This window comes from Nicotiana sylvestris, chromosome 10 (genome assembly GCF_000393655.2).
Source record: "Nicotiana sylvestris chromosome 10, ASM39365v2, whole genome shotgun sequence".
NCBI classification, from domain to species: Eukaryota; Viridiplantae; Streptophyta; class Magnoliopsida; order Solanales; family Solanaceae; genus Nicotiana; species Nicotiana sylvestris.
The window spans coordinates 72,689,525-72,712,738 of NC_091066.1; the positions used below are offsets into that span (position 1 = coordinate 72,689,525).

At 37.4% G+C, this 23,214-nt stretch overlaps 1 protein-coding gene across 1 annotated transcript; it reads right to left on the minus strand.

The window, feature by feature from the left end:
- Window positions 1-236: 236 nt before the first annotated feature.
- On the minus strand, window positions 237-8,631 carry LOC104240936 (uncharacterized). The gene is given in 7 exon segments (XM_070160757.1): window positions 237-377; window positions 1,142-1,447; window positions 7,270-7,434; window positions 7,776-7,904; window positions 8,338-8,409; window positions 8,411-8,485; window positions 8,488-8,631. Coding segments are annotated over 7 exon segments (1,032 nt in total).
- Between the last annotated feature and the right edge of the window lie 14,583 nt (window positions 8,632-23,214).

Consider the following 23,214-nt stretch of genomic DNA (forward strand, 5'->3'; position numbering starts at 1 on the left):
TGTAGTCTTAATATAACTTTTTTTTTTGGCCTTTAAATTATTTTCTGGGCAACTGATAATATGACAAGTGTTGGAGCTAACCAAAAATAATATTAATATGTATAATTTATTAAACTTATATAAATAAAATAATAAAGAACTTTTTTAAAATTCACTGATTTATTTTTGTGACCGTGCAAAGCGCGATAATAATCTCTAATGAACACTATAATTCTCGAGAAAAATATTAGTATTTGTTAGTACTCAATCAATCCCAAGCTCTTCAACCAGGGAAGCACCTCGGACAAACCTTCTTTCAAGCTTCTGGGGTTGTAATCCAACTCTTCTTTTGCCTTCTCACAAGAGTAAGCCCACTGATGTCTAGCCGCAGAAACAATCTGTTCAAGATGATGTATAACGAGGTGATAAGAATTAAGGTCCAATGCTAGCTATAATCAGGCATAAAAAAGAAAGAAAAATGAAAAGAAAGTAGGCCAGCAAAAATCACCCTGCATGCCTAGAACATGAAAATCCCATCGATGTCACCACCTGTTTTTGGGCAGGTGTGAAAAAATTTGACCTGCTTATGTGCTAAATGATGTCTACTTTTGGTGGAGCAATTATAATTTTTTTTAATAGTTTCTTAAAGAAGCAATGTTTTCGAATAAAGTAAGACCAAGAAATGTTGCATATGTACAGCTCTAGTTATGCAAATGCGGAGCCCAGAAATAGAGACTTAGCTTGAGAGATAAGGAGTCGGGAAATATGCAACATAATGATGGCTGCCATACATATTAGATACATAAATATTAACCTGTAGTTTAATTTATAAGCAATAATTCCGAACTATAAGTTGCAAAAATGAAAAAGGTCTACTAGACATGCTAAGAAAACAATTTTTCACACTTAGAACCAAATAAGAAGGCGCTACTATCCATCTCAGAGTAACAGGTCTGAAGTAATTTAAGCCGGGGCAGTGACAAGAACCTTAAAGAAAAGAAGGAAAAAAGCTAAAGCCCAATGTTTCTGTCATTGTGACATTGATGTATTAAACCAAAAGTCACCACCATTTGGTCTCGAATCTCATACAACTTAAGACATACACCCCTAAAGAAAAACCAGTATAACAAATCAAAGCATGAAATGTCAATCAGTTTCTTACCGGAGGACTGATTAGAGGAAGCTTTCCTGTTAATTTGGAGAAAATAATTGATATCCAGCCGTAAGCTTCAACAATAAGTAGGGGAATTCCAAATGAAGGCCTCTTTGTCTGAGTGATCATGGCAGCTATGTCGAAAACTTCCTTAAATGACGCATTCTCCCCAGTAAGAAGGTACCTTTCACCTGATTTGCCTTTGTCCATAGCCGCAATATGCCCGTCAACCACATCATCAACATGGCTAAAAGAGAACCTTTCATTTGCTTGGCCAATGTAACCAGGTAAACGCCCACTATAGCGTTCAATTATCTGACAAAAAAATTATGTGAAAACTCAATACCATATAAATTTCATGTCTGACAAATCAAATTACAGCAGCTAACTAGTAAAATTGCTAAATCCTACCTTCACAAAGGCAGGGTTTAGGCTGCATACCCACTAATTTCACTGGGGTATGTTGTTGTTATTGTTGTTGCTAAATCCTACTATCGCAGCATGAGCATTGACCTGAAGCACTGTTTTCTCTTTCTTTTGTTGACAGGTAACGTATCAAACAAGGTGATACAGAGTCCCTCAAAGTTTATGTTTGTGGAACTTAATCCCAACATTTTGTTTTTTGGGTACTAATACCCTTCAAAAAATTTCATCGAGGAATTTTTCCTACAGTTCGAAATTGGTTTAATTCACAGGAAAAAAAGATAAATCTTTTCTGATGTGGAAGATCAGACTATGCTGCAACCACAGAGCATACTTAGACAGTACCTTGGCTCTGATACCAATTGTTGCGGAAGCCAAATGTATAGAGTGTGAATAAGTCACAACTACTATACCAAAAATTATGACAACCACCAAATAATAAATAAGACAATAAAGCAATAATAAAGGGAACACCAGAATTTACGAGGTTCGGCTAATTTTGCCTACTCCTCGGACACAACCAAATATTTTATTCCACTCCAAAAATACAAGTGAAATAATACTAAAGAGAGAAGATACAAATGCCTTAAACAGATGAGAAGGCAAATGAGAGGTGTGTTTCAATCCTAAACATTAGGCCTTCTTTTATAGGGGAAAAATCCCCCCAAACTTAACTCCCAACCAATGTGGGACTTTGGCATTTTGCCAAACTTCAACAAATCTCCACCTTGGCAAAATTCCACATTTTCAATTCTCTCTCAATAACAAATTTTGGTTGTGTCTTCATCTTCAATCTTCAGTGTTCAACAATGTTGATCAAATCCAAACAATGTTGAAACTTGACCGCAGTCACCACCTTTGTCAGCATATCAGCAGGATTCTCTGTAGTATGAATTTTCTTCACCGTGACTCCACCTTCTTCTATGATTTCTCGTACGAAATGATACCGAACATCAATGTGTTTCGTCCTTGCATGATAAACTTGGTTCTTCGCTAATTGAATAGCACTTTGACTATCACAAAAAATTGTGATACCTTTTTGTTCAACACCAAGCTCCTTTAGCAATCCTTGAAGCCAAATTGCCTCTTTCACAGCATCTGTAATAGCCATGTACTCTGCCTCTGTTGTAGACAAAGCAACTGTTGACTGCAAAGTAGACTTCCAACTAACTGGTGCCTTTGCAAAAGTAAACACATAACCAGTAGTTGATCTTCGTTTGTCCATATCACCCGCAAAATCTGAGTCACAATATCCAACTACAAACTGATTGTCTTCCTGCTCAAAAACTAACCCGACATCTACAGTATTATGAATATACCGTAGAATCCACTTCACAGCTTGCCAATGCTCCTTCCCTGGATTGTGCATATATCTGCTAATAACTCCAACAGCTTGTGAAATGTCAGGCCTTGTGCAAACCATTGCATACATCAAGCTACCAACAGCATTTGCGTATGGTACCTTTGACATATACTCTCGTTCAGCTTCATCCATTGGCGACATAGTAGTACTTAGCTTAAAATGGGAAGCAAGTGGAGTACTAACTGGCTTAGTCTTGTCATCTATGCCAAAACGTTGAAGTACTCTCTTCAAATATTCCTTTTGAGATAAACAGAGTTTCTTTGAACGTCTATCTCTAATTATCTCCATGCCAAGAATTTTCTTTGCCTCACCCAAATCCTTCATCTCGAACTCCTTCTTCAGTTGAATCTTCAACTTATCAATTTCTTCCGAATTCTTGGAAGCTATCAACATATCATCAACATATAGGAGAAGATATACAAAGGAACCATCTTTAAGCTTGTGCAAATACACACAATGATCGTATTTGCTTCTCTTGTACCCTTGCCGCAACATAAACTCGTCAAATCGCTTGTACCATTGTCTAGAAGATTGTTTCAATCCGTACAACGATTTTTCAAGTTTGCACACCATATTTTCTTTTCCAGCAACTTTGAATCCTTCTGGCTGAGTCATGTAGATTTCCTCCTCCAAGTTTCCATGTAAAAACGCAGTTTTTACATCCATCTGAACTAGTTCCAAATCCAATTGTGCTACCAAAGCCAACATAATTCTAATGGAGGAATGTTTTACAACTGGAGAAAACACTTCATTGTAATCAATTCCCTCCTTTTGAGCATATCCTTTGGCCACCAATCTTGCTTTGTAGCGAACATCTACTTGGTTAGGAAATCCTTCCTTCTTTGCAAATACCCATTTGCACCCAATTGCTTTCTTTCCCTTCGGGAGATTGGCCAATCTCCATGTATGATTCTGATGAAGGGACTGTATTTCATCATTCATGGCAATCCTCCACTTATCTTCTTCTGAACTTTGGACAGCGTCTTTATAAGTAGTAGGAACATCATCAGCTACAATTGAGGTTGCACAAGCAACCGTCTCTATGAGACGAACAGGTTTCGTTATTGTTCTTTTTGGCCTGCTGGTTGCTATTGATTCAAGTTGTTGTTGAGATTCCTGAGTTGGAATCTCCTCTACTGGCTCTCCTTCCAGAGGGTAATCTTCATTTGTTTCCTCCTCTGCTTCTTGTGTAGGAAAAATAAATTTTCCCTCAAACTCCACCTGCTTAGAAGCACCTTCATTTTGTTTGGTATCTTCTGTTACCTTATTTACCATAGCAAATTCATCAAAGGTAACATCTCTGCTGAATATTACTTTCTTTGTCATAGGGCACCATAAGCGATATCCTTTGACTCCAGAAGTAATTCCCATAAAAATAGCCTTCTTTGCCCTTGGATCCAATTTTGACTCCGTCACATGATAATATGCAGTTGAGCCAAACACGTGCAAAGAGTTATAATCTACAGCAGGTTTTCCGTACCATTTTTCAAATGGTGTTTTGCCATCAATAGCAGCAGATGGTAGACGATTAATGAGGTGACATGCATATGTAATTGCCTCAGCCCAAAATTCTTTGCCCAAGCCAGCATTGGACAACATACACCGTACCTTCTCCAGCAAGGTCCGGTTCATACGTTCTGCCACTCCATTCTGTTGTGGTGTATGTCTAACAGTGAAGTGTCGGACGATGCCATCATTTTCACAGACCTTATTGAAATGATCATTTTTGTATTCACCTCCATTGTCTGTGCGAATACACTTGATCCTCCTGCCTGTTTGATTCTCCACCATCGTCTTCCATTTGAGAAAAATTCCCAGCACTTCATCTTTGTTTTTCATTGTATACACCCACACTCTTCGAGAAAAATCATCAACAAAGGTTACAAAATAGTGCTTCCCACCCAATGAAGGTGTTTTGGAAGGACCCCAAACATCAGAGTGTACATAATCCAAAATGCCTTTAGTATTATGGATCGCTGTACCAAATTTAACCCTTGTCTGTTTCCCTTTGACACAATGCTCACAAAACTCCAAGTTGCAAGCCTTTACTCCTTTTAACAATCCTTGATCTGATAGAGTTTTCAAGGATTTTCCTCCAGCATGTCCCAAGCGCATGTGCCATAGCTTGGTTGCTTCTGCCTCTTTGTCGTCACTGGATGTTACTGTCGCTGTCCCAATAACTGTACTGCCACGATAGCGGTACATATTATTATTCTTCCGATTAGCCTTCATTACCACTAGTGCACCGGAGCATACTCTCATCACTCCATTTTCTGCAATGATTTTGAACCCTTTTGATTCTAGGGCTCCCACAGAGATGAGATTCTTCTTCAAATCCGGTACATATCGAACATCTATCAATGTTCTGATCATTCCATCATGGTTCCTTAATCGTATTGAACCAATGCCATATGAGGTAAGAGGGCTGTTATCCGCTGTGTGGATGACTCCATATTCTCCTTCTTGAAATTCCATGAACCAGTCCCTGTTGGGACACATATGATAGCTACAAGCCGAGTCCATCAACCATATGTCTGATGATGTTGATGACTCTGTTGTAACTAATGAGAAGTCTGAATCATCACAATCAGCTACATTTGAATCCATAATGGCCTTTCCATTGTTATGTTTGGCCTTATTCTTCAACTTCGGACAGTCTTTCTTCCAGTGCCCTTTTTCTCGACAAAAGGCACATTCATCTTTGCTGGGTCTGGATCTTGACTTGGATCTTCCCTTCTTTGTCCTCGTTTGATTTTGAGGACGACCCCTCACAAATAGTGCTTCTCCTTCTCCGCCCTTCTGTTTTTCTCGCTTTCTTTGTTCATAGCTGTACAAAGCCGAACAAACTTCTCTGAGAGAAACTTCGTCATTTCCATGGAGTAGAGTAGTTTCAAGGTGCTCGTACTCATCAGGAAGTGACGCCAACAACATCAAGGCCAAGTCACCATCATCATAAGTTGTATCCATATTTTGCAAATCTGTAACCAACTTATTGAAACTGGTGATATGTTCATTCATCGTGGTACCAGGAACATAGGTGAAGTGAAACAGTCTCTTCTTCATGTACAATTTATTTTGACTGTTTTTCTTCAAAAATTTATCCTCCAGTGCTTTCCATAATTTACTTGCAGAAGTTTCCTTTGTGTATGGATATTTCTGCTCTCTAGCAAGGTAGGATCGAATGGTACCGCAAGCAACACGGTTGATAATTCTCCAATCTTCTTCTCCAATAACATCTGGTTTCTTTTCTTCAATGGCCAGATCTAGCCCTTGTTGAAAAAGGACATCTAGAACCTCGCCTTGCCACATCCCAAAATGTCCGGACCCGTCAAATATTTCGACCGCAAATTTCGCATTTGACACAATTCTTGTCATAAGCGAAGATGCCAATGATGACGTATTGTTGACACTTGATGTAGATTCTTCTTGTTTATTGTCTCCCATCTTTGACACAAATATTATTTAATAGCTGACGACACAAATCAAGATTATTTCCTTTCTGGTGTGGAAGATCAGACTAAGCTGCAACCACAGAGCATACTCAGACAGAACCTTGACTCAGTTACCAAGATAAATCTTTTCTGATGTGGAAGATCAGACTATGCTGCAACCACAGAGCATACTTAGACAGTACCTTGGCTCTGATACCAATTGTTGCGGAAGCCAAATGTATAGAGTGTGAATAAGTCACAACTACTATACCAAAAATTATGACAACCACCAAATAATAAATAAGACAATAAAGCAATAATAAAGGGAACACCAGAATTTACGAGGTTCGGCTAATTTTGCCTACTCCTCGGACACAACCAAATATTTTATTCCACTCCAAAAATACAAGTGAAATAATACTAAAGAGAGAAGATACAAATGCCTTAAACAGATGAGAAGGCAAATGAGAGGTGTGTTTCAATCCTAAACATTAGGCCTTCTTTTATAGGGGAAAAATCCCCCCAAACTTAACTCCCAACCAATGTGGGACTTTGGCATTTTGCCAAACTTCAAAAAATGCAAAATTCCTGATTATCTCCTTTTTATCAGCATTCCTCCTCTTCTTCCTTCTCATTTCAAGGAAACAGAATTAATTAACAAACATCCCTCTTATAGAATGAGGAGTTTGGCATCATTGAACATGTTTTACTCTTTGGTGAAGCAGTCATTATGCATGAAATTATAGAACATCTACAATTTATTAATCAACTACAAAAACATTGCCAAATATATAGCTGTCTCCAAAATCCACAGCATTAAAACGAGTTATTTTGATCCTAACCATCAATTGAAAGATAATATAGTTCCAAACATCAAGCTGAATCCATGAAGGGGAGAGGAAGAAGTATGAAATATTTACCATACGCGCAACGATATTTGCACTCGTGACCTTTCCAGGACCATATATGAGTCCTGGATAAACAGGCACTATCGGCATTCCTTCAGACGCAGCATCTAGTGCAACTTTATCAGCAACAGCTTTCGATTTCTCGTACTCCGTACAGAAGAACTTTCCAGTATGAGTCTGTATTCCATAATATTAGTCAAACATTTGTACCCAAGGATATGACGTAATTGTCAATGACGTGGGGCCAACCTTGAAGTCTCATGTTCAAATACTAGGAAAGCCAAAAAATACTTAATTTGTTCCCATCTGCCACCTAGTACTTGTCCCCGACACCACCATCATACAAAACATAGCTTGCGGGCCTCTTTTTTTTTTGGGACTAATATTAGTTTAGAGGTGACGATGAGACTCAAAAAACAAGACTTTGCTTGCTCTGATACGTGAACTGTCTCAACTAAAGAAGGAATAAATCTAGTTATTAATATGAGATCTTTAACACAGTCAATCAGCTTTTGTACCTGAGTTTCATTGGCAATATATCCATCAGTTGATCCCAGGGCAAAAAACGACGATGTGTACACAATTTTCTCTATAGTTCCCGTTTCTTTATAAGCTTGTAACACATTCTTCAATCCTCCAACATTGACCTATAAATGCAGTAAGTATTACCAAAAAATAAAACAGATCATTCCACCATCATTTAATACTCACAAAAAGATTACTCTTATATTGCACAATCAATAATACTCATAAATATCACAAAAACATCATTCTGTTAGTTAGTTACGTGTCATATTTTCCTTTTTAGTTATTTATAATCACATAAATGTCTAGTGTTTATTTTAGACCACAAATTCAATAAAATATAACCAGATAGATGGAGACAGGGGGAATATTTTTATATCCTAATCAAAACACACTATTTGTATTCCCTATTATTTTACCGTCATCTACTTGTATATGTCTAATTACTACGTGTAACCTACTTTTCTACCTCAACACTGAAAAATGATTTTTTAAAGTAAAACATTTTCTACGAATAAAAATATTCCTTCAGGCGAAACGCATTATTGTGCTCACTGAGAAGAATCTAGATGGATCAGGAAGCCATAGCTCGACCAATGCAGCAGCATGAAAGATGACGTGGCAACCGGTAGCAGGCTTGAAGGAGTGACTGATAATCTGTAACATCTCCAAACACAAGCTCTAGGGTTCCGCCACCGCTTCCGCATCAGTAAGCGAAGGTAGAGAAGATAGGTTGCTTGTATGGCGAACGAATGCCTTAACATGCTGGCCGGCGTTGAATAACTGCTGGCAGAGCCGTCCACCCAGGTAACCAGAAGCTCCGGTTACCAATATCACCGTTTTGTTCATTTTCTGTGTACTTGTCACGTTCTTAGCCAACCATTAAGCCAGAGGTCAGTCTTTATTTTTAACTCATCAAGTTGAATAGTTTTAATAATTCATCGTACGTCTCGAAAAGTACTTTGTTGATCGATAGCACAGGAAAAGAAGGGCAGAAGAAAACAAAGAACATGTGATGAAATACAGCTTATGTTTGGCAAATCTTCTTTTACGCCAAAAAAAAAAATTCCAACGGTTAAGTGTTTGGTCAAGTTTTTAAAAGTAAAAATAAATATTTTTAAGTAGAAACAAAAACAAGAATTTCATTCCAAAAACATCTTTTGAAAAACACTTTTAAGAAAAATACACTTAGAAGTATTTTTTAAAAACTTGACCAAACATTAATTGCTGTTCAAAAGTGATTTACTCTTCTGTCAACAGGAGTTATTCTTTACCTTGACGCTGTGAAATCTTCCGGTCCTTGAGTTGCTACGAAGCCCGTAAAGGAATTGTGGATACTGTTGTACGAACATCAGACGCTGGATATCTCACTCGCAGACTTCAAATTAATTAGTCAAACGCAAATTGTTTCTCACCAAATATATTTTTTAAAAACACTTTTAAGAAAAATATTTTTCAAAATAAATTGATTTTAGAAACTTGGCTAAATAAGTTATTAGTCCCAACAAGGTTTGGGATTGACTACACCAACCATCAATTTTTAATTTAAGCTCAATTCAAATCATTATTATACTAAATAAAATTAAAAGTTAAGAATAAATCAACTATATATAAATAACACTATCTCTATTTTATTTTATGTAATAGATTTACTATTTAAAGAGTCAAAAGATTCCTTTTAAATTTTTTGAATTATTTTTTTTTTTGGTAAAACTGTTATGTATTACCATTGACAAACCAAACTTTACACCTAACGAGCACTTAGGAAAAGCAGCAGTATGCCTACCCTCCTAAGCCTCGGAACAGAGAAAAACAACTAGTTACAGAACTGTTGGATCGGATATTTATATTTGCTAGCTTTCCTAGAGTTTTTCCTACATTCTATTCTCTCCACTATTTCTTTATCTATCTGTTGTATTGCTATATTTGCAGTAATTTATGTCCCTCTGAATTGCTTCCAGTTCCTTGCCTGCCAGGAATGATAAATTCTTGTTCCGAGTAATGCCGCAGCTATTTCCTTCTTGAATTGTTTCCAGTGCCTCCCCTTGATCCATTTTAAGCATTGTATAGTATCTTGCTTTTGTGTTCTGATGCCCGTCCATCTTTCCAGTACTTCTTTTACTTCCAGTGTCCAGCTACATTCATGAAATAGATGCTTATGTGTTTCCCTCTTACTATCAGTGCATAGACAGCATGTCGCATCCTCCACTTGGATATGCAGCATTCCCATCCTTTCCTTTGTAAGCAATTTGTCTTGACTAGCCAACCACACTATAAACCTGTGTCTTGGCAGCATAATTGAATTTCATATCATATCTGCTTCTTGAAGCCTGTCCATCTCTCCCAGTAGTGCAATGTAGCTCTTGCTAACAGAATAGTGTTGGGATAAAATAAATAATCCCGCCCAGGAATAATATCCACAGCAAATAATAATAACACAAGAGAGTAACAATGACACCAAATATTTTAGCGGGGTAAAATACAATACCCGAGTGGAGCAATATTATCACTATAATATTGCAACTTAGTAGTGTCAAGAAACTACTACAACTTTGAAAGAAATAACACTCTTTATTTAACACACTTCACTACAATATTACTACCACTCACTAATTATCTCACAGACAATAATCTGTGGATTACTCTCACTAACTATATGTTGCTTCTCTCTTTATTTTGGTGTATTTTTAACCGAAACAAAGCGCCCTTTTATAGGCAAAGTTGTAACCAAATCAGTCGTCCAACTTGGAAATTTTTTCATTCAAATCAGCCGCCCATATTTTTTTTAAGCAGCCCATTAAATTTTCAAAGCCACCCAATTTGACTTCTTTTTCATCTTTTTCAATGTTTCACTTTTTTTTTTTTTGGGTCCTACAAATCTCTCCCTTAATTTTGATTTTTCTTCTTCATTCCAAGTCTTGATCTCAATCTTTGAAAATCTTCAAACTTGAGAGCCTTTGTGAAGATATCTGCAACTTGATCATGAGACTTCACATATTTGAGCTCGACTTCCTTCTTCGCAATGCATTCTCTGATGAAGTGATACCTTGTATCTATATGCTTGCTTCGATCACGATACACTGGATTCTTTGTGAGTGCCTGCGCTGATTTGTTATCAATACAAATCTCTGTAGCTTCCATTTGTGGCAAATTGAGCTCTTTTAATAATCTCCTTAGCCAAATAGCATGACAGGTACATGACGTTGCTGCTATATATTCGGCTGCACAAGTCGAGAGAGTAACAATGGACTGTTTCTTTGAACTCCAAGAAATAACACAATCACCCAAGAAAAATACAAAATCAGTTGTACTTTTTCTATCATCAATACCTCCCGCATAATCACTATCACAAAATCCCATAAGGTTGAAATCATTAGAAGAAGAATAAAATAACCCAAAATCGATCGTACCTTTTAGGTAACGAAGAATTCTTCTAGTGACCTTCAAGTGAGTAGAGGTAGGAGCCTCCATGAAGCGACTTACTACTCCAACTGCAAAAAGTATATCTGGTCTGGTACAAGTCAAGTACCTCAAACTTCCCACAAGACTTTTGAAGAATGTGGGATCCACTTTTTCTCCTTCATCAAACTTGGACAATTTTGTCCCACTTTCCATCGGTGTGTTCACGGGATTGCAATCGAGCATGTTGAACTTCTTCAATATCTCCTTTGTATAGCTTTCTTGAGAGATAAAAATTTCATCCTCCATCTGCTTTACTTCTAGGCCCAGGTAATATGACATGGGCCCTACATTTGTCATCTCGAACTCACGGGACATATCTTTCTTGAAAGCTTCAAACAAACTTGGGTTATTACCCGTAAAAATAAGATCATCAACATAAAGACAAACAAGTAAGATATCTCCATTAGTATGAAATTTAAGGTAAAGAGCATATTCATGGAGACAACGAGTAAACTCATTGTCTTGAAAATACTTATCGATGCAACTATTCCATGCTCGTGGGGCTTGCTTTAATCCATATAAAGTTTTCTTCAACCGCAACACTTTATCTTCATGGTTTTTGACCACGAAGCCCAATGATTGTTCAACATAGACTTCTTCTTCAAGATAGTCATTCAAGAAGGATGACTTGACATCTAGTTGATGAATCTTCCACTTCATTTGCGCTGCCAAAGAGATCAGCAAACGAATCGTCTCCATGCGGGCAACAGGTGCATAAACTTCTTCATAGTCAATGTCTTGCCTTTGCTTGTAGCCTTTAGCCACAAGTCGTGCCTTGTATTTCTCCACATCTCCATCAGTATTCTTCTTTATTTTGTATACCCATTTCACTCCAATTGTTCGATGACCCTTGGGAAGAGTTGTTAACTCCCAAGTGTTGTTCTTCTCTATTGACTTGATCTCCTCCTCCATGGCTTGTCTCCACCTTTTGTTTGTAAAAGTTTCATCAAAGTTCATTGGTTCACTGTCAGCAAAGAGACAACATAAAAAATCAAAATTAGTAACTTCTTATGTGTCCTCATAGAGCTCTTGAATGCTTCTTGTCCTTTGCGGCTGTTCATTTGAACCTTATTGAGAAGAGGGAGATGCAACATTTGTTGGAGAAGAAGGTGGAGTTGTGTCCTGCACAGGTTCCACGGTCTCCGGTTCTTCTTCATCACCAAAGTATGGAAGAAAATCATATGAAGTTTCTTCCTCAGCTTCCCAATTCCATGCCAGTTCTTCATCAAATTCAACATCACGACTTACCACCACCTTACCGCTGCTTGGGTTGTATAGCTTGTAGCCTTTAGAACTCGTATCATAGCCAACAAACACATGCTTGACACTTCAATCGTCAAGCTTTGCTCTCTCTTGATGTGGCACATGAGCATAGGCTATGCTCCCAAAGATTCTCAAGTGCTTGACACTTGACTTTCTTCCACTCCATGCTTCTTGAGGGGTTTGATCTCTAATATTTCTTGTTGGAGACCTGTTATTCAAATAAACTGCACAAGAAACAGCTTCGGCCCAAAATTCCTTAGGCATACTTTTAGCTTTCAACATACATCTAGCCATATTAAGAATCGTTCGATTCTTTCTCTCTGCAACATCATTTTGTTGAGGTGAATAAGGTACCGTTAGAGGGCGACGAATTCCATGAAATTGACAGAAGTCATTAAATTCGTTTGAGGTGAATTCGCCTCCTCTATCGGACCTTAGAGCTTTAATTTCATAGCCATTTTCTTTCTCCACAAGTACTTTGAAACTTTTAAAAGCAGCAAAAGCTTCAGATTTTTGGTTCAAGAAATAAACTCAAGTCTTTCTACTGAAGTCATCAATGAAAAGCAGAAAGTATTTTCTTTTACCAAAAGAAGGTGGATTGATTGGTCCACACACATTAGTATGGACAAGCTGGAGCGGCTTGGTTGATCTTGACATGGCCTCCTTTGGAAAACTCTTCCTTGCATGCTTTCCAAGAAGACAAGCTTCACACAATTGATTGGGATGGTTAATTGATGGTATCACATGCACCATGTTCTTTTCTCCCATTGATTTGAGCGCTTCAAAATTTAAGTGCCCAAATCGCATGTGCCAACACCATGATTCATCTTGCACATTAGCCTTCAAACACTTTGCATAAATTGTTTTAAGATTCAGAGAAAACAATTTATTCTTTGCCATATGCACTTTAGCAATTAGAATTCCACTTGAATCTTTAAGCCAAAGATGCATATTTTTCATGTGGATGTCATATTCCTTTTCAAGAAGTTGGCCCAAACTTAAAATATTACTTTTTAATTTTGGCACATAATAAACATCTTGAATTAACTTGTGAGTACCATCTTTACAGGAGATCAGAATCGCACATATCCCTTCGATTTGAACCTTTGAGGTATCTCCAAAGGACACATTACCTCTCACTGTTTTATTGATCTCCACAAACTTCTCTTTGCATCCACACATATGATTGCTTGCTCCATTGTCCAAATACCATGAGCTGCAATCATCTTCGTCTTCTTCCTTGAGTGCCATCAACAACGTTGACTCATTTTCTTCTTTCTTGTCGTCAACAAGGTTAGCCTTTTCTTCAACATTGCTACGACATTCCCAAGAGTAATGGCCAAATTTATGACAATTATAACATTCAATTTTTGATTTGTCATACCTTTGTCCATTATTTTCTTGGTAGTATCCACGTCCTCTTCCTCCTCTTTGTCCACAACCACGACCTCTGAATGTTTGGTGGATTTTAACTTCATTGTTGAAGTTGTTACCATTACTTCTTCCTCTTCCATGACCTCCTCGACCTCGGCCTCGTCCTTGTCCGTTTCCTCGATAGCTTGTTTCACCTCCATAATCCTTGAAGGATGCCTGAGTTTTAAGAAGTTGCTCCAATGGCGCTTCTTGTCTCCTTTTGATCTTTTCTTCGTGGGCATGTAAAGAACCTTCCAATTTCTCCACCATCATAGAGTATAAATCTTTAGATTCCTCAATAGTACACACCACAAAATCAAATTTAGGTGTTAAAGTGCGAAGGATCTTTTCTACCACACGGACATCTTCTATGTCCTCCCCGTATCTTCTTAGTTGATTTACAACAGCCTTCACTTTTGAAAAATAATCCGAGATGCATTCGGATTCTTTCATTTTTAAAACTTCAAAATCAGCCCTTAGAGTTTGAAGTTTTACCTTTTTCACCTTGTCAACTCCTTGAAGAGAATTTTGTAAAATCTCTCAAGCTTCCTTTGAGGTGGTAGCATCTGCCACCTTCTCAAACATGGCATCATCCAAACATTGGTGGATGAGCGTGAGGGCTTGTTGATCCTTCTTCCTTGTCTTTGCCAAGACCTCTTTTTCATTTTGGGGCAGAGCTTCCTCATTATCGGGTTTTGCATACCCTCTGTCTACGATTTCCCATACATCCTGAGAGCCAATGATGGCTTTCATACGTAGACACTATTTCTCATAATTATCTTTTGTCAGACGGGGGTACTGAAAAGATAGCGGACCATTATTTGCCATGGCTCTGATACCACGTTGTTGGGATAAAATAAATAATCTCGCCCAGGAATAATATCCACAGCAAATAATAATAACACAAGAGAGTAACAATGACACCAAATATTTTAGCGGGGTAAAATACAATACCCGAGTGGAGCAATATTATCACTATAATATTGCAACTTAGTAGTGTCAAGAAACTACTACAACTTTGAAAGAAATAACACTCTTTATTTAACACACTTCACTACAATATTACTACCACTCACTAATTATCTCAGAGACAATAATCTGTGGATTACTCTCACTAACTATATGTTGCTTCTCTCTTTATTTTGGTTATTTTTAAACGAAACAAAGCGCCCTTTTATAGGCAAAGTTGTAACCAAATCAGCCGTCCAACTTGGAAATTTTTTCGTTCAAATCAGCCGCCCATGTTTTTTTTCAGCCGCCCATTAAATTTTCAAAGCCACCCAATTTGACTTCTTTTTCATCTTTTTCAATGTTTCACTTTTTTTTTTTTTTTGGGTCCTACAAATAGCACCCATTAGAGGTCAGATTGTAGACATCACTTGTGTACCAGCTAGTCATCACATCTTTGAGAGAATTAAGTTTCCTCAAATACCAGCTACTATCCGCAGGAGGTACATGAGTCCAAATATCCTGGTTGCCTCTCATATATAGTTCATGGATTCATTTAATTCACAATGTGTCTTCTTTGCATGTTATTTACCATATGAGCTTTCCTACAGAAGCAATGTTCCATAGTTTGCAACTTTTCACATTTAGACCTCCATACTTCTTTGGCCTACAGATTTTATCCCATGATACCAATGTAACTTTCCTCTTTCCTTCAGTACTTCCCCATAGGTTTTCTCTGCACTTTCTGTCTACCTCTTTTACGATACTCTGAGGCAAAATAAAGACTGCAACCCAAAAGTTATAAACTGAAAACAAAGCTGCATTTATAATTTGCAACCTCCCTTTATATGACAATGTTTTTGCATAGGCACTTGTAATCCTGCATGTTATCTTGTCTACAAGCTGGTGGCAATCAATCTTGCTCCATTTCATAGAGGAAAGAGGCAATCCCGGATATCTTATTGGTAAGGTGCCTACTGAGAACCCTGTAAGTTGTATCAATTGATTCTTGATGTCATCCTCCATACCTGCCATAAAGATGCTCGATTTTTCCATGTTCGCCACTAAACCTGTAACTTCACTAAAATGGGTAATGGCCTCCATTAGTCTAGCCACAGATTTCATATCTCCTTTACAGAGGAGCATTAAGTCATCAGCAAATATTAGATGGGTGAGTTTAGTCTGCTTGCACATTGGGTGATATTTAAAATCAGGCAGCTCTCCTATCTTCTTCAAAGTTCTTGAAAAATACTCCATAACTAGCACAAAGAGTAAGGGTGACATGGGATCACCTTGTCTCAGACCTCTTTTTCCTTCAAAATAACCATTCCCATCTCCATTGACCTTAATTGAGAACTTTGTAGATGCAACACATTCCATGACTATTGCTATGAATGCTCTTGGACCATAGCCTTCTAATGCTTCCGTAATAAATTCCCAACTAACCATATCCTATGCCTTGTTTAAATTTATTTTCAGCATGCACCGTGGGGTGGTCTTCCTGCTATAATGTCTCAAGATATCATGACAAACCAGCACATTATGCACTAGAGATCTCCCTTTGACAAAAGCAGCTTGGTTCTCTGCCACAATACTTCCTATTGCTTCTCTTAGTCTGACACAAATCATTTTAGAAATAATCTTATATAGAACATTACAGCATGAAATTGGTCGAAAATGACCTGCTTCCATTGGTGCTTCTATCTTTGGAATCAAGGAGATCATTGTAGCATTTAACTGCTTTAAGAGATGCCAGTGCTAAAGAACTCAAGTATAGCTTGAGTTATATCTTCTCCTATAATTTGCCAGGCAGCCTTAAAAAATTCAGGGCTCTTGTTCCTGTCAATATTACCCACTGCTTTCTTTACATTCGTCTCATGATATGGTTGTACTAATCTCAGCTGTTGCTCAGGTGTCAATCTCTTCCCATTGTGCAAGATACTCTTGAATTCTTTAACTCTGTGATTAGATTTCCTACCTAGCATATCCTGATAGAAATCCACCAAGATCTGAGCTATAGAATCAGGTTCAGTTTGCAACTGTCCATCTTTATTCTTCAGTGTGTAATAGCTTGCTGAAGCTTCCTATGTTTGATCACAGAAAAGAAATATCTAGTATTATCATCACCCAACTTGATCCACTTTAGCTTTGCTTCTTTGTTGTAAAAATATCTCAGCTAGGTAAGAACTCCTTTTGAACTTCTGGTAGTTTTCCTTCTCTTGTGCCTGCAGCCTTGCTTGCCTCTCCTGGATTCAATTGCAACTCTCACTGAATTTTCTCTAAGGCCTCTCTATCTTCATTTGCTTCAGTCAGTATATTCCTGAAGTGTTGTCTATTCAATTCCTGCAAGCTCTTCTTTAATTGTTTCAGCTTTTACACAATTTGATCCCTCAACTGGTTTGCTCCATATTTGATCAATTCTGGATAAGAACTCCGGATGCTGAGTCCATGTGTTGCAGAATATGTAATTTTTATTGTGATTTATAATACTGCTTTTTATGTAATTCTGAATATGTAAATTTTATTCAAATATTTTTTTCTAGAAATTAATCAACTTGAATCACGTATTCCGAGTTATATTACATAAAACAAAATGAGTAATAATTAATAATAAAAATTACATAATAGGACGAATCCTACTCCTACTAGTAACATCACTTATATGATTTTTTCTTCTTCTTTATGTGCTATATTTGGAGTCCGCATTGATCCATATAGGTGATAATTACTAGTATATTTGAGTGGCCTATTTATAAATATTGATAATTCAATGATTAAGATAAATGATTCCCCACAAAATAGTTTTTTTTCTCAAATATCAACTAATTTGTCTATATCCATATTATATTAAAAGCACGAAACCCCTTAATGGTATGTCGTTCGCCCTTTTTACCCTTTAAAAATAGAATTTATATTGGATAAATTATAATCTAAGTTACTTTCCTACTATTTAGGACTAGTCTCCTTCGTGGCTATAGTTTGGAGATTAAATCTTTTCATATTTGAATTATATGACAACTTCTAATATTTAGGAATTAAATTTAGGAATTGAAGTCAAGTAAAATTGAACTTATATAAATATATTACTTATCGAAACTGGTAAAATAATTATTAGGTCGTCATTATGAGTATGCCCTTCATGTTAAATAGACATACAGTTACGTTACATCATAATAAGAATATGTAACATAAATATCTCTAAAACTGGTAAGGGACAATATTTTTATTTAGAGAAAATGCATAAAGTATCCATTAAATTTATCCAAAAAAATTATTTACACACCTTAATTTTATGGGCAGACTTTTATCCCTTATTCTAATCTTAAGTGTATGTAATACCCCCTTGAGTGATGACCTGGTGGAAAGTGTAGTCCATTTCTTAGATGCGCGTGAAAGCTAAAAAAATAGCTTAAAACTAATTTAATTGTCCAGGTGTCACTTTCCTATTGAATATTATAACTAATTAAACTTAATACTAATTTTTTCTCTTTTCTTTTTCGTTTTTTTGTTTCTCTTTCTTCATTTTAAGAGAACAAGTGAACCACTGCCCGTCATTACAATCTCCAACCATCCTCTTCTTCCCCATTTTTTTTAAACTAAGTCATGTTTTTGTTTTTTTTTTTATTTATTTGCTTCTCTTTCTTTCTTGTCGAATCTCCATTCCCGCTCCTCCATTTCCTATGCCATACTGTACCTTTACAAACTCTATTTCATTACTCATATTTTGTCCCTTTAATCTCCAGGATTTGATAGAAATATAAGTTCTCCAAAGTAATTGCATCAAGAATTTAGGTTGGAATAATTTTTATACTTGATTGGAGAGCTTGATATTCGCCAATACCATTTTTCGTACAAGTAATTTTCTTTTCTTTTCTCTTCGATCTGGGTGTTCGGGTTTTTTTCCACCTCGGTAAAAATCCATCACCAAGTTTAAATTACTTGGACCATCAAGTATTTTATGTTCGATTTAATAGACATTGCTCTTTAGGTGATAAAATAAATAAATTGACAAAACAAGTAAAACACAAAGAGAAATTATACAATTTTTTTTTTTTTGTTTCTCATCCGGTGTCTGATATCTGTATTGGAGCCTCTCTCGCGATTGCGATGAACAGACCCACTAAACCATCGTGAACGTGTCCAACTTCTCGCAAATGCGATGAAAACACATCTCTAGTCATCCAAGTACACGTCGTAATCGTGAGACCTTCTTCGTGAACGCGTATAATGAAGCCAAATACAGCCATTTCAGCAGTCCAACAAATCCAAAAAATGAGTCGAACATGATCTGAATCACACTCGAGGCCCTTGGTACCCATCCAAATATACCAACACATCCTAATTGGGATTCGCGCCAGAAAGTCCCACATTGAGTGGTAAAGAAATTCCTAACAAAGGCGACTTCATACCAGGACTCGAACCCGAGACCCTTGATTAAGGATGAAGGAGTGTTTACCACTCCACCACAACCTTTGTTGGTAGAAATTATGCAATTGCTATATATTCATTTGACTGATTGCTTATAAAATCTAGTTGCCAAAAAGTACTATTATATTTATTAGGAAAGTTTTTTTTAGTGAGATTGATGTGAAGGGGAAATGGTCAAGTTAGAGGTGTTAAAGTGGAGTGTGTTACGGAAGCCAAATGTATATAGTGTGAATAAGTCACAATTACTATACCAAAAATTATGACAGCCACCAAATAATAAATAAGACAATAAAACAACAATAAAGGGAACACCAGAATTTACAAGGTTCGGCTAATTTTGCCTACTCCTCGGACACAACCAATATTTTATTTCACTCCAAAAATACAAGTGAAATAATACTAAAGAGAGAAGATACAAATGCCTTAAACAGATGAGAAGGCAAATGAGAGGTGTGTTTCAATCCTAAACATTAGGCCTTCTTTTATAGGGGAAAAATCCCCCCAAACTTAACTCCCAACCAATGTGGGACTTTGGCATTTTGCCAAACTTCAACAAATCTCCACCTTGGCAAAATTCCACATTTTCAATTCTCTCTCAATAACAAATTTTGGTTGTGTCTTCATCTTCAATCTTCAGTGTTCAACAATGTTGATCAAATCCAAACAATGTTGAAACTTGATCGCAGTCACCACCTTAGTTAGCATATCAGCAGGATTCTCCGTAGTATGAATTTTCTTCACTGTGACTCCTCCTTTCTTCTATGATTTCTCGTACGAAATGATACCGAACATCAATGTGCTTCGTCCTTGCATGATAAACTTGGTTCTTCGCTAATTGAATAGCACTTTGACTATCACAAAAAATTGTGATACCTTTTTGTTCAACACCAAGCTCCTTTAGCAATCCTTGAAGCCAAATTGCCTCCTTCACAGCCTCTGTAATAGCCATGTACTCTGCCTCTGTTGTAGACAAAGCAACTGTTGACTGCAAAGTAGACTTCCAACTAACTGGTGCCTTTGCAAAAGTAAACACATAACCAGTAGTTGATCTTCGTTTGTCCATATCACCCGCAAAATCTGAGTCACAATATCCAATTACAGACTGATTGTCTTCCTGCTCAAAAACTAACCCGACATCTACAGTATTATGAATATACCGTAGAATCCACTTCACAGCTTGCCAATGCTCCTTCCCTGGATTGTGCATATATCTGCTAATAACTCCAACAGCTTGTGAAATGTCAGGCCTTGTGCAAACCATTGCATACATCAAGCTACCAACAGCATTTGCGTATGGTACCTTTGACATATACTCGTCAAATCGCTTGTACCATTGTCTAGAAGATTGTTTCAATCCGTACAATGATTTTTCAAGTTTGCACACCATATTTTCTTTTCCAGCAACTTTGAATCCTTCTGGCTGAGTCATGTAGATTTCCTCCTCCAAGTTTCCATGTAAAAACGCAGTTTTTACATCCATCTGAACTAGTTCCAAATCCAATTGTGCTACCAAAGCCAACATAATTCTAATGGAGGAATGTTTTACAACTGGAGAAAACACTTCATTGTAATCAATTCCCTCCTTTTGAGCATATCCTTTGGCCACCAATCTTGCTTTGTAGCGAACATCTACTTGGTTAGGAAATCCTTCCTTCTTTGCAAATACCCATTTGCACCCAATTGCTTTCTTTCCCTTCGGGAGATTGGCCAATCTCCATGTATGATTCTGATGAAGGGACTGTATTTCATCATTCATGGCAATCCTCCACTTATCTTCTTCTAAACTTTGGACAATGTCTTTATAAGTGGTAGGAACATCATCAGCTACAATTGAGGTTGCACAAGCAACCGTCTCAATGAGACGAACAGGTTTCGTTATTGTTCTTTTTGGCCTGCTGGTTGCTATTGATTCAAGTTGTTGTTGAGGTTCCTGAGTTGGAATCTCCTCTACTGGCTCTCCTTCCAGAGGGTAATCTTCATTTGTTTCCTCCTCTGCTTCTTGTGTAGGAAAAATAAATTTTCCCTCAAACTCCACCTGCTTAGAAGCACCTTTATTTTGTTTGGTGTCTTCTGTTACCTTATTTACCATAGCAGATTCATCAAAGGTAACATCTCTGCTGAATATTACTTTCTTTGTCATAGGACACCATAAGCGATATCCTTTGACTCCAGAAGTAATTCCCATAAAAATAGCCTTTTTTGCCCTTGGATCCAATTTTGACTCCGTCACATGATAATATGCAGTTGAGCCAAACACGTGCAAAGAGTTATAATCTACAGCAGGTTTTCCATACCATTTTTCAAATGGTGTCTTGCCATCAATAGCAGCAGATGGTAGACGATTAATGAGGTGGCATGCATATGTAATTGCCTCAGCCCAAAATTCTTTGCCCAAGCCAGCATTGGACAACATACACCGTACCTTCTCCAGCAAGGTCCGGTTCATACGTTCTGCCACTCCATTCTGTTGTGGTGTATGTCTAACAGTGAAGTGTCGGACGATGCCATCATTTTCACAGACCTTATTGAAATGATCATTTTTGTATTCACCTCCATTGTCTGTGCGAATACACTTGATCCTCCTGCCTGTTTGATTCTCCACCATCGTCTTCCATTTGAGAAAAATTCCCAACACTTCATCTTTGCTCTTCATTGTATACACCCATACTCTTCGGGAAAAATCATCAACAAAGGTTACAAAATAGTGCTTCCCACCCAATGAAGGTGTTTTGGAAGGACCCCAAACATCAGAGTGTACATAATCCAAAATGCCTTTAGTATTATGGATCGCTGTACCAAATTTAACCCTTGTCTGTTTCCCTTTAACACAATGCTCACAAAACTCCAAGTTGCAAGCCTTTACTCCTTTTAACAATCCTTGATCTGATAGAGTTTTCAAGGATTTTCCTCCAGCATGTCCCAAGCGCATGTGCCATAGCTTGGTTGCTTCTGCCTCTTTGTCGTCACTGGATGTCACTGTCGCTGTCCCAATAACTGTACTGCCACGATAGCGGTACATATTATTATTCTTCCGATTAGCCTTCATTACCACTAGTGCACCGGAGCATACTCTCATCACTCCATTTTCTGCAATGATTTTGAACCCTTTTGATTCCAGGGCTCCCACAGAGATGAGATTCTTCTTCAAATCCGGTACATATCGAACATCTGTTAATGTTCTGATCATTCCATCATGGTTCCTTAATCGTATTGAACCAATGTCATATGAGGTAAGAGGGTTGTTATCCGCTGTGTGGATGACTCCATATTCTCCTTCTTGAAATTCCACGAACCAGTCCCTGTTGGGACACATATGATAGCTACAAGCCGAGTCCATCAACCATATGTCTGATGATGTTGATGACTCTGTTGTAACTAATGAGAAGTCTGAATCATCACAATCAGCTACATTTGAATCCATAATGGCCTTTCCATTGTTATGTTTGGCCTTATTCTTCAACTTCGGACAGTCTTTCTTCCAGTGCCCCTTTTCTCGACAAAAGGCACATTCATCTTTGCTGGGTCTGGATCTTGACTTGGATCTTCCCTTCTTTGTCCTCGTTTGATTTTGAGGACGACCCCTTACAAACAGTGCTTCTCCTTCTCCGCCCTTCTGTTTTTCTCGCTTTCTTTGTTCATAGCTGTACAAAGCCGAACAAACTTCTCTGAGAGAAACTTCGTCATTTCCATGGAGTAGAGTAGTTTCAAGGTGCTCATACTCATCAGGAAGTGACGCCAACAACATCAAGGCCAAGTCACCATCATCATAAGTTGTATCCATAGTTTGCAAATCTGTGACCAACTTATTGAAACTGGTGATATGTTCATTCATCGTGGTACCAGGAACATAGGTGAAGTGAAACAATCTCTTCTTCATGTACAATTTATTTTGACTGTTTTTCTTCAAAAATTTATCCT